This window comes from Sinocyclocheilus grahami, unplaced genomic scaffold (genome assembly GCF_001515645.1).
Source record: "Sinocyclocheilus grahami isolate Dianchi unplaced genomic scaffold, SAMN03320097.WGS_v1.1 scaffold794.1, whole genome shotgun sequence".
In the NCBI taxonomy this organism is placed as follows: domain Eukaryota; kingdom Metazoa; phylum Chordata; class Actinopteri; order Cypriniformes; family Cyprinidae; genus Sinocyclocheilus; species Sinocyclocheilus grahami.
The window spans coordinates 1,015,111-1,033,743 of record NW_015505973.1 but is presented as its reverse complement, the minus strand read 5'-3'; the positions used below and the strand labels follow the sequence as shown (position 1 = coordinate 1,033,743).

At 37.1% G+C, this 18,633-nt stretch overlaps 1 protein-coding gene across 1 annotated transcript in view; it reads left to right on the top strand.

The window, feature by feature from the left end:
- Positions 1 to 18,633, top strand: part of LOC107561850 (brain-specific angiogenesis inhibitor 1-associated protein 2-like) — a 48,408-nt gene that overhangs the window by 7,961 nt on the left and 21,814 nt on the right. The window contains 5 exon segments of the mRNA XM_016246347.1: positions 2,844 to 2,919; positions 6,809 to 6,895; positions 17,312 to 17,323; positions 17,907 to 17,968; positions 18,434 to 18,505. Coding sequence (XP_016101833.1) covers positions 2,844 to 2,919; positions 6,809 to 6,895; positions 17,312 to 17,323; positions 17,907 to 17,968; positions 18,434 to 18,505 — 309 coding nt within the window.

Genomic DNA, 18,633 nt, shown 5'->3' with positions numbered 1-18,633 from the left:
GTGTGCCGCCTTCCTTCATTATGCCATGTTTTATTTATTAATTTATGTCTTGTTTCTGGAATCTTGCTGAAAACCACAGTGACCTCTGATGTTGCTTTTCTTCATTGAAAATCCATTTTCAAAGTGTATTGGCTGTTAATCCATGTGGCTGGTTCTAACTAGTAATGAAAAGACTATAAATTGGCTAATATTTAGGTAAATTAATCTGAACCAGCATTAACAGTTTCTGACTGGTTAACAGAATTTGTGACTATTAGTTCTATTAAAAACTCTAAATAAGTGTTCATTTAAATTCAACTGTTTTTGTACTTATTTCATAAATGCATTGTATAATATATTTCATAACATAATTTATAAAATAAGTTGTGAGTCATGCTGTACTCCTAGTTTGATTGTTATTCTCTTCAGCACTCATTTGCAGCGGCCTAACATGCAGACCTGTCATTGCATTGCAATTACTGGCATTTACTTTGACTAATTAAAAGGTTAAGTCTAGTAATTCCATGTGTAGGTTTAAGTGCCATTCACACAAAGGACAATAACTATAACGACTAAGGATAACAGTACAGAGGAACAATACCTTTGAAATCATTTTCAGAACTAATTTTTCCAGCTGATGAATGATGAAAACATTGACAGCCAATCAAAATCCATCCTGCGTCAAAGAGCTTGGGCATTTAAAGTGGCAGACAACAAAACTGCAGTGCATGCTTATAATAAATAGAACATTTATCTCGAGTTGGTGTGGACGCTAATATAGTTATAATTTTTGGTGTGAACGGGCCTTTAGTCAGTGCTCTAATGTAACAGAAGACTGTATTGTTGTTGATGTGGTGTTGTGGTTAAAGCTAAGGGTTAGTAGTAACCAGATTAAAGAGTTTTATGTGTGCACCCAGATGGAGAGAGAGACCGCACTGTTGTCTCTGTGTGATTCATAGGTGAGAGGCAGGCCAGCTATTTGAATGTCAGTGATGTTGAAAGAGTGAATGAGAAAAAGAGGAGGGAAAGATTTTATTTTGCCACACCAGATTATTGTGTTCTCGCAGGCACAAAATGTTTTTGTACTTTCATATAAAAATCACACAGATACAAAAAAAAATCTGAGCGATTATAACGGAATTAATTAAAATAATTATTTAAGCAGCTTGGTGTTAAAATCCACTTCAGGTTTATTGATAAATCTAATATTACAAAATGCTTAGGTGTCTGAGAGGTATTTTGGTCTTTAGACATGTCTTCAATCAACGCATCTCTTTTGACATTTATTCACAGGGCTATGATGTCTTTAGCTCTGCCATAAGGTGATCTGCTTATGTGAAAATATTTTGGGTCTACCCCACCTCATTCCAGTCTAATGTGGGCTAATGTGGTCCTTGATGGATATAATGTGATTGAAGAGCGCACCTCATGAATGCGATCATGTGCTTTCATCTCACAGGAATGTGGTGCAGTGAGATCTATCACACTATGTTTGTGTAAATCCTTCCTTGATGAAAACATGCCAGCTGTGTTTGTTTGCACCCAACCATGACTTTCTCCTGTGCCTCTATTTCCTTCTCATATCTTCTGCTGGTGTTTCTTGGTTGGTCTGCATTTTCTTTTTTTCTTGATTTTATACTGAAGATTAGTACCACTGGACGGACTCTGCTGTATGATTGCATGCAGCAGATGATGAATTACATAAGAAATAATTGTGAGTTGAGATGTTGTTAGATAAGACGTGAAAGCTGACAAAATATTTTACAAGATATAATATATTATAATTTCATATTGGCAAATAAAAAGAAATGTATTAATTGCATGTTCCTTAAGGTTAATTTATTATTATGATTATTATTTTTATTTTTTATTTTATTTGGCATAGTTTCTGAAGATATCTGAATCACAGTTTGCATTGCAGCAACAGATTGAAGCAGTCTGTCTTTGTCCACATTTTCACGGGAAACCTGCTTTCATTGTAACTGGAGCACAGGGTGGGGGGGATTTGGGATATTCCCAAGCAATCAGTTTACCGTCGACCTTAATTGAGTACATAAACAACTTCACTCCAATTCTGTTAAACCTAGAGTGGAGGCTTTCATTCATATAGCTTCATTCTCTCTCAACAGCTGCCACAGTATTTGTATTGTACACTGCTTTATTGCTGTTTTTTTTTGTACATCCTCTGTTCTTCATTACTGTCTTGTCTTCTGGTATACACTTTTTGAACCTTTCCTCAGTCCTTTTATATGCTGCCCTGTTATTTTCAAAGCCATGATAAAGCCTGTAGAAACAGGAACAATGTGTTCTCAGAACAAATTTGTCAGGTCGCGATATAGCAAGAGATTTAACTCTGAATGGACCAGCAAAGCTCTTTTGAGAATAAGAAGAGGTCTCCTCAATGAGGAGTTTCAGCAGAAATGAATAGATTTTAAAGGGCAACTCTTAATTTTGGATTAGGTGAGTCAGGCTGTGAGTAGATCTCCACATACTCCCACAATTCTGTGCCTACCAGCAACAAAGGAACGACAAATCCCAACTGGCACGATGCCCTCCAAGTCTCACTAATGAGAGTGTCCTGAAAAGTGGGGGGCGTGAGAAAAGTCTGGCTCGCTCTTTCTCTCTCTACCCATCTTTACTTGGTATCTGCACTGTACTGCATCTTCATATCCACACTTATCCCCAACAGACAGACACTTTATTGTAATGTAGACTTAGAAACAGATGTTTAATTTTCTGCATCCTTATGAGATGTGACTTGCCATTGTGTTTGTCCCATTGGTGTTCTTGGTAGTGGTGAGAATGACTGCTAAATGGTGACTGCTGCTGTTGTGCTGACTAAAGCTGTGCTATTTCTGTTTCAGTCCATCATGGAGCAGTTCAACCCTTGCTTAAGGAACTTTGTTGCCATGGGGAAGACTTACGAGAAGGCCCTCTCCAGTGAGTACATCAGTGGTTTGTTCTTTATCACTCTTGCAGGCAATGAGCCAGCTATTCAAGCTCTTGTTTCATTGGTCTGCTTTAATTTATGAGAAGATACTGCTTGAAATTCATGGCTACAGAGAGCGCCACTCCTTGGTCACATACACATTTATGAATAGCATCTGGGATTTGTTATTGCTAATACAAAAACTCAAATTATTGCATAGAACTATAGTAGAATGTTTGTTGAATGTTTGTTAAGAATTAATGTTTTTGTTTGTGGGGCGGAAGACTTCCTGTTCCCTCGTAGTGATGATGTCATAGAATGTTACATGTCTAAACCCATTTGCACCCTGAAACCCCCTAAACATCCATTCGGTTCATGCATGTTGCATCTCCAGAGCTGTCACATATGTGTAACCAATGACAATTCGGTGATGTATTTCTGTTATATGTGCGGACCTTCATGTGTGTTTTTTTGAGATGTTGACTGGGCAAGGACAAAGACGTAAACGTTTCTGAGCAAAAATATGCACTGGGAGAAAGGGAGAGTAAAATGGAACAGAGGACAGGCGTAAATAGGCCAGAGAGAGCTTTGGGAGGGAGCGAAAAAGGGAACATGAAAGATGTATATTGAGGACAAGAACGATGCGTCACTACAAGGAGGATGAAGTATGGCAAAAACAACACTAGGTGGCACAGGCATCTGGTGTTCAGAGCAACGATTAAACGTCCTTTTCTGCATCGCCTCTTTCTTCCACAATGATTTATTCTGAGAATAATAATTTACTAACAATGTCTCATTTTTAACATGTAACACTATTGAAAAACTGCTTTCCATGACAAATTCTAACCAGGTGCGACGCAACAAGACGACAAGCAGTTTACCGAACACGAAAACCCAACAACTAAACCAAACTAAAGCCTATTACTATATTTTTTTACTACTACTACTTCCACAGTCTCTCCTCATCCATATTTGATGTTTAATATGTATGAGGAGTAGTATTTCGGTCCAGTGAGATTTCAGTCTGGGTGAGGTTTACTTGGCATGAGGCCGTAGAAATAGAAAAACAACAACAACAGCAGATAAAACAGATAAGTCGTGATCATGGCTGGATAGGAAAGTCCTGATTAATATGAAAGAACGTTTAAATCATTTGTCCCTTTTATTGCATTGCTTCTGGTTAGTACACATTGTTAGGGTGTTCTACAGTTTTAAACAGATGCTAAACCAATGGGATTTGTGTTATATTCAGGTAAATAATGCTGCCACATTGTCTGATCTCAGGGTATAATGCATACAGTTTTCATGTGTTCAGTTTAGCTCCACAGACAGGGCAGAAGCTGTAGGATGAGCATCTAATCTCTGTAGAGTTGCACTGTGCCAAGTACTGCAGAGAACCAATCACTTTCCTCACCATTCCAGACTTCATCTAATATTTTATGAGGCAGAAAATACAAGAAAAACACCAACGCTCTAGAGGGTAGACCGCGAGAGTGTGTATGTGTGCGAGAGTGTGAAGTCTGCTAGATAAGGTTAAAAATAGACCCAACTTGAGTGAGATTTGTGCTCCCATCCTTGCAGATCAGCCTTGGCTGCAGCTACGAAGGTTCACAGAATCCATCAGGGGGATTTGCTTGAGTTGTAAATATGCCAGGTCTTGCAGGCGGCATAGTGGAAACCCTCTACAGTACCCACTAATGACTAGTGCAGATGGTGGCCACTGGGCATTTACAAGTTTTTGGGCTGCTTGGCAAATGCAAGAAACCAATAGTAAAACTAATAGATCATTAAAATGGCATAGTACAAAAAAAAAACATTGGCTGCTATTGTTCAACAGTAGCTTGAGATTTTTGGAGGTCCATTTGCATGCCCTAGAGTACATGATTATGTTGAGATGTCTTGTGCATAAGCAGCTGTTAAGCCTAAAGTCCTCCTTTGCCTTTTTCTTGGAAGTGTTGGAGAACTCTTAGAAATGAAGGATTGAAAGGGTTAGGAAGTTAAAAAAATTAGAATAAGAATAATTAGAGACCAAAGACCTTACAATTGGAGACTTCTGTCTGCACTAAGCTAGAGAATATCACATACAAAATTGCCATGTGATAACTGGGTCTAGATTGGCATTTTCTGTGGTTTTTAACTTCGGATTGTCTCCTGTGGCTGATCAATGTTTCCTAAGAGTTGGTTGGAGAGACTTTCTATCCTATTTTTCAGACCTCTGTAATCCTCTTTCCTTCTGCTGCCTCTCTCGTTCCTTTACCCCTCACCACTCAGCCTAACCGCTGGAGCACCAAAGCCCCTAGATTTCCCCCTCTAATCCCTCACAACCAGGACGCACCTTATCCTGAGCCTGGGATTTGTGCGAACACTAGCAAATAAGTCTGTACATTCATACGGAATTGGGCTGCTATTGGTGTAGCCTTACCACCTCCACCCAAACACTCCCACTGCGTTGAACTGGGATGGCCATATGGCATATTGAATTTGATGTGAATGTCAACAAGGCTGTTAAGGATAGAAGTACAACAGTTTGTTCAAAATATCAGAGGCCAGAAGCAGATCTTACAACACGAGTACATGTGGCAATGCTGAGAATGCAATGCTTGCATACTTTCACTGTGTAATGAATTGGACAGGGATGCACAATATTAAAATTCTGGTACAGAATTGTGTAACTCTGATACAGATAAGCTGGTTGTAATTTTATGGCTGATATTAAATGCTACATTATTTTGTCGAAATAAATTAAAACACTAAAATCAAATGTTATTAAATGTAAATTACAGTATAAAAAAAGTAATATTGATTTTGAGATTTGCTAAAGATAAAGTGTTTTACAGTGTTTTTTACTGATTAATGCCAAAGTTAGATGGCGACAAAAGTAATCTAAAATGTAAAAATTTAATTACTTTTCCAATAATGGGCAATCCAGTATTGGAACAGATGTAGCATTCCTAAACTGTAAAATATTATGTGCTTTGGTAACAATATTACACATAATATTTTTGAGTAGTTTAGGGCTTGATTTTTTTTCAGTGGAATCTACCTGAATAAATAATGTAAAATCTCCTAAATTATTTAATCTATGACACAATGAATTTAATATTATTAGTGAAATGTGCTCATTTATTTTAAGTTGTTTCTCAAAAGTCTGTGATTTTCAGTAAGGCCTGTTTATATTTAACTTTGAGTTACTTTGTACAATTAAAAGACAAAATTCTTTGTTTGCATACTTCAAACCCCTCAAAAACATTATCTGAATATTGGATGTGATATTACAACAAATTGGATGTACTTCTATCCCTCACAACTTTTTACATTTGCATCAAAATAAGTATGCTGTGTTAGTCTGTAGGATTCTTACCTGATTTGAACAGTTACTTGATTTGAAAATTATGAAGTCACATTGGCTTATTCTACTGCTATGCATGCTAACCTTCGCTAACCACTTGATCAGTACCTTCTGGTTCTAAAAAGCACTTTGTGCTTCTTGGCACTGTCCTGCCTCACTTAACCTTCCGTGATCCTCTGGCTTCGAGAGAGCCTGATTGAGAGCCAGCCCTTCTCTGCCCTGGTGATGCAGAAAAGCCACAGCTGTCCCATTGCCCTCAGTAATGTGCTATCTGATGTGAATGCTAAGTTTAGTGGGGTATCAAGCTTTTTATTTGTTTTTGTTATTTTAAAGTAATGGTACTTTTGCTATTCATTGCTCCCCAATCACAAGCTCCACCCCCACCTCCCCCAGTTCTCTGGCCGAGCCATCATAGAACATATAGAGCTTAAAGCTTTCCCATCCACCACTCCTTTTTCCATAGATGCGGCACCTGTGGGTTGAGGGAAGCTTCGGGTTAGCACGTTAGCACACTCCCGATTCTTATGTCCCCAATGCTTCCATGTTTCCAGGTGTGACATTTGCAGCAAAAGGCTACTTCGACGCACTGGTGCGGATGGGAGAGCTGGCCAGCGAGAGTCACGGCTCTAAGGATCTTGGTGAGTTATAGACTGTAGCTGCAGTGCCCCCTGTGTTTGGGAGGGGGATTGCAAAAGAAAATAACGTTATGGTTCCAGTGTGAATGGCTTTGGATGTATGAGTATAGAACAGCATATTTAAGACTGCATCTTTGGATATAACACACACTATCTTTGTACAAATATACACTCTGCAGATTCATTCATTTGCTTATTGGTGATTTGTTGCATTGTGTTCATTCTATCCTGTTGTCTTATTTCCATGTCTCTCTATGAAAAATCGTTCATCTGTAGGACTTTAGATTTAGGGAGTCGTGATGAGACTGGAAAACAATTCTCGACGCATCTCAAATTTTCAGTACAGTCTAGGTGTGCAATTCTTTTGCAGTAAAATATGCAAAAAATATAGTTGCTTGCTTTGCTGTTTCACAACCATAAACTTTGCAATTCCACTGTGCATTAGAACAAACAATACATTTTTAATTGTGATTCGTTTAAACGCATTAATTGTACCTTTTAAATCATATTAAAACGTTGATGTATTTTTAGCATACATGCCGCTTCAGATGGCATATGTCCCACCTTTACTACATAAAATGGCTTTAGTCATGTTCTTGAAATATTTAAGTTTAATGTGGCAGTTTTTGCACACCACAGGATTTTATTATCTATTATATTTTTATTTTGCATACGTTTATTTTGCAATTTATTAATTTAAAAGGAATGTTTGAATTCACTATGAATTTTATGCATTTAAGAAAGCATCTGCAAATCATTTGTTTTCCCTCCAGCCCTTGTATGAATTATGCCCCATGAATGATTTCACAACATGTCAATGAAAAATTGTGCAAGCATTTTTTGAGATGACATTCAAAGAACACATCTGCAGTCACAGCACAATAATGTTTTTCTTTCCTCATAAATGTTGCTGTCTGTTCATTATTTATAAGTGACTGTGCCTTGTAGCTACTGTAGCAGTGACTAACTGATAAGTAAACACCATAACAACCAATAGTAAAATGGGCGCACCAAATACTTGTCAAAATATACAAATAGTAACTCAATGCCATTTACCTATCCAGGAAGTGTTGTTCTATTCTATTTGTATCTTGCTGAAAAGAGCATTCAAGTCAGAAATTAATTTGATCTCCATCAGGTTAGGTACATTTGTTTGATCTCCAAGGGGAAATTTACTGACCATAGTTTGAGTTTGAGCCTCAGTGCTCAAAGTCTTGTTGTCCGGTTGTGTTTCCAGTGCTTCACTTAAGGTATAGTTTGAGTCTAATCAGACGGACTTCAGTGGAATGTGAGACTCTTGATGGTATTGGCTGTTGAATCTACAGCATAATCTGTTTCTAAAAGCAGTCGCAGCAGCAAATATTTTCTCTTAAAGGAGGACTGGAGGGGAGAGGCTTACAGAGAGGACATGAAAGCTGGTTAAACTTACATTATTCATCTCAGAAAAAGTTTTCTGAGCGTTCATCTTTTCATTTCACTGGCTGGTGTCTCATTGAATACAATTTCAATGAAGCTCTAATTTGATCCGTAAAAGGCTATTATTTGAATGAATTTAACTTTTGAGATTAGTTGCCTGATTTCCAGCATTCTCAATATCAAAACAGTATAGCCAGGCGGAGCTAGAGTCTTTATATGAGATTATGTTTTAGTCTGCAAGAGAGCTATTTCTAGAGTGCTGCTGTCTCAGCATTGTTAAAAAGCAGCAATATCTGTGTATGAAAAGTTTAATGAGAAAAGTTTTATGAGGATTTAAGTCTCTCAGCCTTTTCACCAGAGACTTTTTCATCACTAGTCAAATTAAAGCATGTCTGTGTTTGTTTTGTACCTTCACGATTATGCAGAAAATGTATATTTAATCTTCAAAAATGAATAAGGCTGGGTGGTATGACATTTATTCCCTCTGATACTAGAATATGTCCATCAAAAGAGATTTTACTATACTGCTATCGTGGAAGATATCAGGAATGATTTATGCTATTATGACAGTGACAAGAAATAAACATAAATTAATACAAAAATAGTGGGTTTTTGTAAATAAAGTGGGTGTGACCCAAACAAGTAGTTGTCTGCGTGCTAATATTTCTTTTGCTGTTCAGTTGTTTTGTATTCAAGTGTTACATAAGTTAGACATCATTATACTCTCCTCTCTCTCAATAGTGCATTTAATGTTTGTGTGCATGCATGTATTGATTACCTAATGTTTTTACAGCTGTTCCAGTAATGCTCATGTCATCTGTCTGCGCCTGTTCTTTTACAATGAATGTCAAGCATGAGAGAACTACATCAGAATCATAATGCAGCTTTTACTAGGGATGCATATGTTGACACCATATTGGTCTAATATCTGCAAATATGTATTTATAGTAGCAGCAGATATTGGATATACAGCCAAATCATAAAAATCAACCAGAGATTAAATATCGGTGCATCCCTATATTTTAAGTATCTAATGAGCAGTGCTTCACATTTGTTAACAGTTTGTTGCTTGTGCATGTGTCTGTTTCCCTGAAGTCTCGTTCTTGTCTTACATTTTATCGACACTAATAAAAGGTGCCACTGAGTCTTTCCCTTCACATGACCCAAAAGCACTCCAGATGCATGTCATAACCACAAAACATATTTTGTCTGGTTGCTTTCAGAGTGAATACTATGATAGATTTGCATGAGCAAGACAAAGAAGTGTGTCTTCATGGTTGAGTGACAGGTTTTGTTAGGATCAGGTCTGACTCTGTTCTTTCATTATATGTTGAATGTCAGTGTTATTTAGATTCAGAGGCTTTGAAAGAGCTAGCAATACATCAGTGGCATGAAGTGGAAACTTTTATACAACTTGTCTGTGTTATGAATTTATACACATGCAGACTTGTGTGTGGGTGAGGGTGCGTGCGTTTAAGCACGTGGGAACTGTACCATCAGCCATGTGGACCCAACCGATTGCTGCGCGCTTAAATAAATCTCTTAAGTGAGGTCTTAACCCAGCGTTAATAATTGATACAGACATATTTCTGGCTTTAGCATAATTGTATGCTATAAGGAAGGATGGGAGGCTTCACTGGCCTCAGACCATCATGATGATGGCCATGAATATTTAAAATCAGTCGCAGTCAAACACTTTTGCCCGTCATAGTCAGCCCCATGTGAAGATGTTCCTGTCTTCTTGGACTTGTTAGCATGTCTCTGAGATGAACCGAAGGGTTTTAAAGGATGTTGCACAAAAGAGGCCACATGTGCATTAATAATGTACGCTCTGAAGCTTAATGGGTAGAACAGTTCACGTGCCTGAGGTGTGTGTGCACTTGTTGTGTTATTGCTTATGGATGTCGACTTGTTGTCCAACAGCCTAGTGCAGTTGACTTGTTTATGTATGTAGAATAGGCCTGTTTTCTTTTATTTGTATTTATTTATTTATATGATATAATGTTATATATTTATTTGAATATTTATTTTGTATATTTTCAAATAAAAATGAATTTATCTTTCAGATTGCATTGCATCTCACAATGTTTTTTGACAGTTTAAGACGCTGTTTAAGACTAGAATTTTCTTAAAGGGATAGTTCACCCAAAAATGAAAAAAATGATGCCCTCATGTCACAAAGGCTTTTTTCTGTAGAACACAAATAGAAGATATTTTGAAAAACATTGGCCTCCAAAATAACATTGGACCCCACTGAAGGCCTGATCATACCAGAACAAAAAAAAATCAGTTAAATTTTCGAATGGAATTTGTCTGAGACTGTTTAAAAAAAGGAAAGCTGAAAATTTTTTTTGTACCTGACATATCCCTTTAAGAATAAGTCAACTAGTCATTCATGCAATCCACTGACTATTTGATTTACAAAATGGTGTCAACTGATTGGTTAAATGGTTACAACCAGATGTCAAATGTGATTCATCAGAACACATTGAATCACCTGAGATGAATGTGAACACCAAGTGTAAGCAGGACTAGATTAGCACTTACAATGATGTAAAATCTCAGGAAGCGACCAGTTATAAAATGGAATGAGCGGAAGTGATCAAAATGTATGAAATTACGTTATATCATTGCAAGAGCTTTGGTCTCAGGATACTGGATAATGGTGGGATTTCATTAAGTGCCGTTGTCTTCCTCTTCAACGCATCCTCAACTCTGAATAACTCAGTCTCCTGCTGTGAAGAGATGTGCAGTGATTCTTCAATGCAGCACTTGTGCATATCACATCACCCACCGCCTGCAGTCAGCCCACGCACAGATGCAGGAACGCAGCCGGCCTGAGGAGAGAGAGAGAGCCATGAGCTAAAAATAGATGAAACACTTGCCTTAACAGGAGAAGTTCCGCTAGAGAGAGAATGAGAGAGCAAGAGTAATGTGAATGCAGCCCGTGTTGTGAATTTAGAGTCCCAGAATGCCTCCTTGGTGATGTCAGTGTTTCCAAAAACAGCTTCCCCCGTCTTCCTCTTCAATGCTTCACGAGTGTGTGGAATACTAAACAGCTTCCTGTTCCCCCTGCCCAAATATGGGTATCAGTCATCATGGCTGTGTGATACCAGTAGGTCGTCGTCTTCTCACGTTTGTAGTTTTAGCTTTGGGAGTTAAATTACAACCATTTATGCTGATAATTAGTCTAAATCCTGGATATTCTCGCTTGAGCACAAATATTTTCAGAAAGGCAACTGTGTTCTCTAACACTATTAATTGCATCTGTGAGCATCTTGCTTTTGCTGTAGTCACAAAATAACTCTGGGGTGTTTGAATAATTAATGCTGGCAAATCTTGGTGCAAACTGAAATGCTCCAGCAACACATCCGGTCTGATAAGCTATTCAAATAAATCCCTCAAAATATGCCTCACAGATCAGATTTCCAGTCCAAGCATTGAGACTTTGTATGTTTAGCTTCTTCACTACTGTGGCACATCACAATGCATGTTTTTTTTTATGTACAGACATTGTAACAAAATATTCTACAGCAGTGGTTAATAGGGTTGATGTGTTCTGACATGCAGAACATACAATAAACCAAATGTAATAGAATAGCATAAAATGAAATACAAATAAAAACAAAATAAGCATTCAACAAGACATTTATAAACAGTGGGAATATTCTTCTATATGGATATACACGGCTGTTTCTCTCTCTCTATTCTCAAACCTTCAAGTCCAGCTCACCACAGGAAGCGTAGAAATAACACTTTATTATGTGATTGACTCCATCCTGATGTTAGGAGCGCAGCAGCGGGTTGGCACAGACAAAGTTTCATTTTCACTCCAAGTAAGTGGGATTTGTAGTGTCATAACATGTTTTGAGTGTTTCCTCACCAAACTGAAAACCATTGTCTCACCCTCTGGATATCTCTCGCTCCACACACAAACAAAGCACACTTACAAAAACAGCAAATGGCTCAAACACCTCTGAGGAATGAATCACAGAGCTGATAATTGCTGCTACAAATGCCATCGCAAATAGAAGATCGCTTGGAAATGGATCCACCGCTGTGGCATCAGATTAGCTTTTGGAGAACATTCTTTTAAGATCATTTCATCCTCTCACAGATACGCAAATGAATGAGTCATGCTTTAGAGAAGGCTTTGCTCATAAATATTAATACATTTATGTGTTTTGGTACATCTATTTGTGTAAGCCTTCCAAAACGTCCAAAACCTAGACAGTATTTTAAGACATCATAGGTGCGCTGACAATGTAATCGGTCTCAAGAGGTCTAAAATACTTCTTATTTGGCCATAATCAAAGGCAGCACTACAGGTATTCTTTGCAGAGAAGACAATCCCAGAATGCATTGTGATGAATCAATACTTAAAAATGATTGATTTTTAAATATATTTGTTAACTATGACATACTATTTTACAAAATTTTTGTTTATGAAGTATTTTTATTCTCAATAGACTGTCATATTGTTAGCTTAGCAACATGCTAATGTCAATATCAACTGGAATTAGTTGTGTGCTCCTGTGCACTATTTGTATGGTGCACAAAGTTGCTTCCTGCAGAAAGTGTGTAGTTATGAGATTATGAGATTTACTTGCTCACTAGGTTTTGGAACAGAAATAAATGTTTCATAATTAATATTCATGAGCTATGACTTCACAATAGTAGGATTCATTATTTTGCCACCTGTAGGTCCCAGTGAATGATAACAATGTTACTTCTTTATTTGATCATCAAATGAATTTGGCTGCCCAGCACATCCAACCGACAGGCCCCCTCCCTGAATCTGTTCTGCTGCAGTAATCAATCTCCATTATGATCTCATCAGCTGCTCTCGAATAGTTATGTATACAGTCCTCTGCCACAAAGTAATGACCAAAGAAGAATTATTTAGGCCTTGGGGTTTCAAGCTCAATGAGGCGTCACAGCATTTCGTCTTGGGTCACTGACTTTTACGGTTTCAGATACGACTGGATGATTATATTGAAGCATGTGGATCATTTTGACTGTTTTGTTTGTTCTACCTATAGATATACAGCCATATGTAAGCACAGCAGAAAGAAAGAGCCACGCACTGCAGGTTTATATCATATTTAATAATAAAAGTTCTGCAGCAAAGTGTATCGGAGAATTCAGTGGAGGAGACTTCAGTCCAAATGTGCTTAAGTTTATCACATCCATCTGTGTGCTGTATAATTCCCTTAGTATTGATGTTTATTACTTCTACCAAGGTCACAGAAAGAGTGAAATAATTTGAGAAGAACAAGAGATGGAGAGGAGAGTTGAGCTAGTTTAATAAGAGACAGGACAACAGAAGAGTGGAAAAGGAAAAAGGAAACAAAGATAAAAATAGAGAGTAGCAACCTTTTCCTTCCAATAAGTAGGTTTGCTCTCTCTTTTGCTCTCTCTGGAAAGGTTAGGTTGACCCTCTGAGACTCTACAGTGTCATACAAATTATACCACTGTCAAACTCCATCATCCTTGACTGTTGATAGTTCTTTGTTTTTTTTGGTGAACCACGTAAAGGTTTTGTATTCTAGTATGAAAAGGACACTTTACAATCCAATCAAGTTTTTATTCTTTTCATATATCCTGTTTACTATAAAAAAATGTAAAAAAAAGGCTGGAGCCCTGCATGCTGAAGAAAAACTAGATATTGTGGCCACAAATTAAGAATTAATTCTCACGATTTATTAATTTGTGGCCACATTTCATTACTTTGTTCCCTTGTTTTAGTTAAATCGTGGCCACATTGTACTGATTTGTTCCCTCATTTTAATTAAACCCTGGCCATGTTGTATTAATTAATTTTCTGGTTTTACTTTATTCGTGGCCATTATTCATTCCCTCATTTTAATGAAATCATGGCTATGTTTCCTCATTTTAATTGAGTTAAATAATGGGCAATGAGGGAACTAATTAATAAGTTATAACAATTTTTTTTGTGTCCAAAATGTCCTATTTCCCCCAATCTGCAGGGCATCATTTTATGAAAATAAAATGGGTTTGTGAAAGCTGCTTCAGTTTGACTATACCTGTGCACTGCAGATCAAAAATCATTCTGATTTTAAGCTCTTTATCTTTTTGTAGTTATTCCTTACTAAGTACTCAGTGCTCTATTGAAATAATTTATTGATAATTGATGTTTTCATCAAACAAGCCAACATTTTTTTTAAGGCACAGGGTGCTGACTAGATGCCACAGTGTTTCTTCAGAGTGTATCCTAATTGATTCGGCCCTTTAAGAGCGGACAACAATATGTTTAAGTCTTTCAAAGTTGCAGATGTTGTGATCCGTGCTGATTACTGCTAAGCGGTTTAAAGCCCTGCCGAGCACAGCTGAATTGCAGCAGATAGATGGGGGGGTGGGAAGGATGAGGATGGGGGGTGTGCTGTCAGACCATTGTGCTGACTTAGAAAGGAAATGAGAGTGTGTCGACCTACAGATGAGATCTGGACTGGGGACAGCAGGGTGAGGCTAGGGCATGGACAGCAGCAGAGGGGAATCCTTGTCACATAATGATATACACTCTTATGTGAACCTGATGGATGCCCATAGGAAAGAAATATCACAGATGATATTTAATATTTCAGTTGTTTCTCACATGTGCTTAGACTGTCAGAAGAGCTCTCAATAATGTCTGAAACTGTGCTCAGATGTGACTGCAGACTTTTGAGATGAACTCAATATGAACCTTTCTCAAAGGCCAAATGATCTATCCACCTTCATTTTATTATCTCTATTTTATATAAGGGGTAGAACTCTATTTAATATTTTATATAGAATTTTGAAAACTTTCCAGGATTTTTGGGAATTTTTTGGAAAGTTTTCAGGAAGTGACAGACAACATAACTGCAGTGTGCACTTAAAATGAACAGAACATTATTGTGCATTGATGTGAATGCTATAGTTATAGTTATGATAACCGTTTTTGATGTGAACAGGCCTTTACTGTATTTAGACAATTGCCTTGTTTTTTCTTTTAGGGAATTTTAGGGGAAACATCTGAGATATTTAAATGAAGAATAACCAATAAAATGTTCCTTTGATTGTTCAGCTAAAGGTCTGAAAATGTGAGATTCAACTTTAGAGGTCTGTATTTTTTCCTTCCCATTGTTAATCAACATCCCTTGCACACCTGATATTGTGTGCATTACTATCATATCTAATACATTTCTTCCTGAATAATGATTTCCTATTGGACAACAGTGGGTATTCTTGTTTGGTATCTTAGAAAGTGTCATGTTCATGCCTGTTCCCCTTTCCTGTGATACTCTTTTCTTCTTTCCATTATGAAAATTATAGACTGAATTTGGGTACAGCAAGATCAGCATATGTGTAATGTGTGTGTATATCCACCCTTATTAATCTCTGTTTCGATGGATGTTACTGGTTGGATGGCCTCTGCCAACCTTGAACTGAAACGACTGAATAAAACGGACTGTCCCTCTATTTCTCAGAAGGCAGGGCTTAAGAGGAAGGCTTGATTAGATATGTACTGCAGGCTGGTGCAGTTGTCCTGGGTCAGGCATGAAGGATTCAAAGACAGGCAGGGTCATGCTTTATGAAACGCACTGTGTGGCTCAGTAGCTCAGATTTATGAGGGACGTGCATGGATTTCAAATATGAATGAGTGTGTAATGAAGGTATTTAATATGTAGTGATATAGAAAATAACAGGCTGCACAATTTGAGCTATCATTCACTTTGCCTTGACTTATACACCCCTATACATGGAGAATGCCTTGCGTTTATTACCAGTTCAGGAGGTAGAGAGAGACGTCATGCCCATTGGATGTCATGCGAGTACATGTACGTCTGTCATTGTTCATTTACACCAGAAAAGTTGTGTAAGTGCCTTGTCTTTTCAAAGTGTCTGCGCTGATACTGCTCTCTGTGTTACATACTGTGTGCACATTTTTTTGTTATTCCATTTAATCATTTTATTAAGCCAGTTTAGACAAGTGTTTGATGGATGAATGGAAGGAATATGTCTCAGCACCCTATAATTATTTCTGTCCCTATGGAAATGTGCATTGACGTACTAATGTAAAGAATGAAAGTTTTGTTTTAGGGCAGCTTTGATAACTTAATATGACTTAAAAATTTACTATCACAACTACAATGATGCCACCACCAGCCAGTTTGAGCTTTTATGGCCTTCAAAAACACTTGTTTAATTTTAAGACCCTTGCACTAGGTAAAAACATAAGCAATATTTCAGCAGCCAGACGTTTGTACTTGAACCCACTGTGGCTGATATGATGAAATTGAAAAAAAAAAAAACACTCCCTATATAATAAATGCAATACTACTTTTTTTTTTAAACATGCTTAAAAGAACTGACTTGTAAGAATCATTAATATGTGATTTAGACTATTTATAGATTGCAAGCTCACAACTCAAAATATAAGTTATAAAATTATAGTTCAGACTTTAAATTCTGACAGAATTTAAAGATTTAAATTCATAGCCATTGTAAAATAGCAATATAACAATTAATCAAAAATACAGTAAAAAATATCAGGACTATTTGATGAATAGCTCAACAGCATTTATTTGAATTAGATATTTTGTAACAATGAATAACAATAATATTAATATGATAAACTTATAAAAAATGTATTATTATGATTAATTATTATTAATAATATTATTCATATTAATGACACAAATGATTTATTAATTAAACATGGGTGTTATTAAATCACTGCGCTGTGTGGCTTATTCTTTCACTGTGCCGTTATGGATTCAGCAGCAAATAGTGGTGTAGGAAACACTGCTTTGATATTGTGTTCATGAGACTAGTGCAGCTCTCTGGCCTGTGTTATTTATGCATTTAGTGTTTGAGATTTGACTCATTCGCCCTGGGTAGCTTCTCACTCTTTCTCTCTTTCACACTGTCTTAAGGTCTTCTGTAATTTTGTTCCTGCTCAAACTAGGTCTTTTGTTCCTTTTTTTTTTTTCTTTTTACAAGGCATTGCCTAAACAGAAGAGGCAGCATGTAGGTACCCCGACACAACACAACACACACGCCTGAAATGGCTGCATGATTCACCTCTTCTCTCTTCATTTGTCCTTTTATTTTGATTTTCTTATTTTTTTCTCTCTCTTGTACCACAAAATGATGTTGAAATTAGAAAATTGTGTGCTAACAACATTTTCTTTTTGGCATCTTTTGACGTTTTCTGATTTGTTTTCTCATGTTTATTAAACATGCACTTGCAATATGCTTTTACTGTTTCCATTGAATACTTTGTTTTATTTTGTTTGGTATGCATCTTGGAAGAATATTTTAATATAACTTTTTTTCTGTGTGATCTTTTATTTATTTATTATTAAACAATATGATTTGATATTTTATGGTGTTTTTATTTAATTTACTGTATTGTGTTCATCAGGTACTTTCTTGCACCTTTTGCTTGACTGACAGCCCATCTTGTTCATCATTTGTTTTTATTTTTCTCTCTACCTCCTTTTTTCTCTTCCCTGCACCCTTGTCAGACTGCATGGTGTCCTGATATCAGGTGCAAAAGTATTACAGTGACAATTTAATCTATTTCCTCTTTCTATCTCTCTCTCTTAAGGGGATGTGCTTTTTCAGATGGCGGAGGTTCACAGACAGATCCAGATGCAGCTAGAGGACATGGTGAGTATCATTAACTTGATGAAGATCATATTGCCTCATAGGCTCAAATTTTCTCATTACATTTTCTCACAACATGACTGAATCAATCAGGCTGTATCTAAGAGTCTCCATTAGCCTCCAGGGTAAGGAAGTGGAAGGGAGCGGTGTCTCAAAATGTCACATCGACTCAGACGCTTCCGTATATACATGAAGGACAATAGACCACGGTCACATGCGTAAACACAGCAACTCAGACAAAGCACAGACTTTCCTGAGCTGTGTGGCACAGCTGCAGATGTTAAACAAACTGTATCTGAGGCCTTCTGATAATGATAACAGGGCAGAAACTGGAGTAAACGTCTGTTAGCGAGTACATTATGGATTAGTTGTGTTTGGTGTAACCAGATGCAGAATTCTCTTGTCATATGAGAGGAAAATTGCTTTGTGTATATAATATAAACTATATTTGTCTACTGTAATTTCCAGCTGAAATCATTCCACAATGAACTGCTCACAGAACTGGAGAAAAAAGTGGAATTGGATGTTCGCTACTTAAATGTAAGTATATAAACATACAAAATCACAAATATTTAGGTTGTGATCACTTTCGCGATATTCTGCCAAAATTTAGTGGATGAAAAAAATCTGTTGCCTGTGGTCAATAGTGTAGCGATGTATGAAGTGCA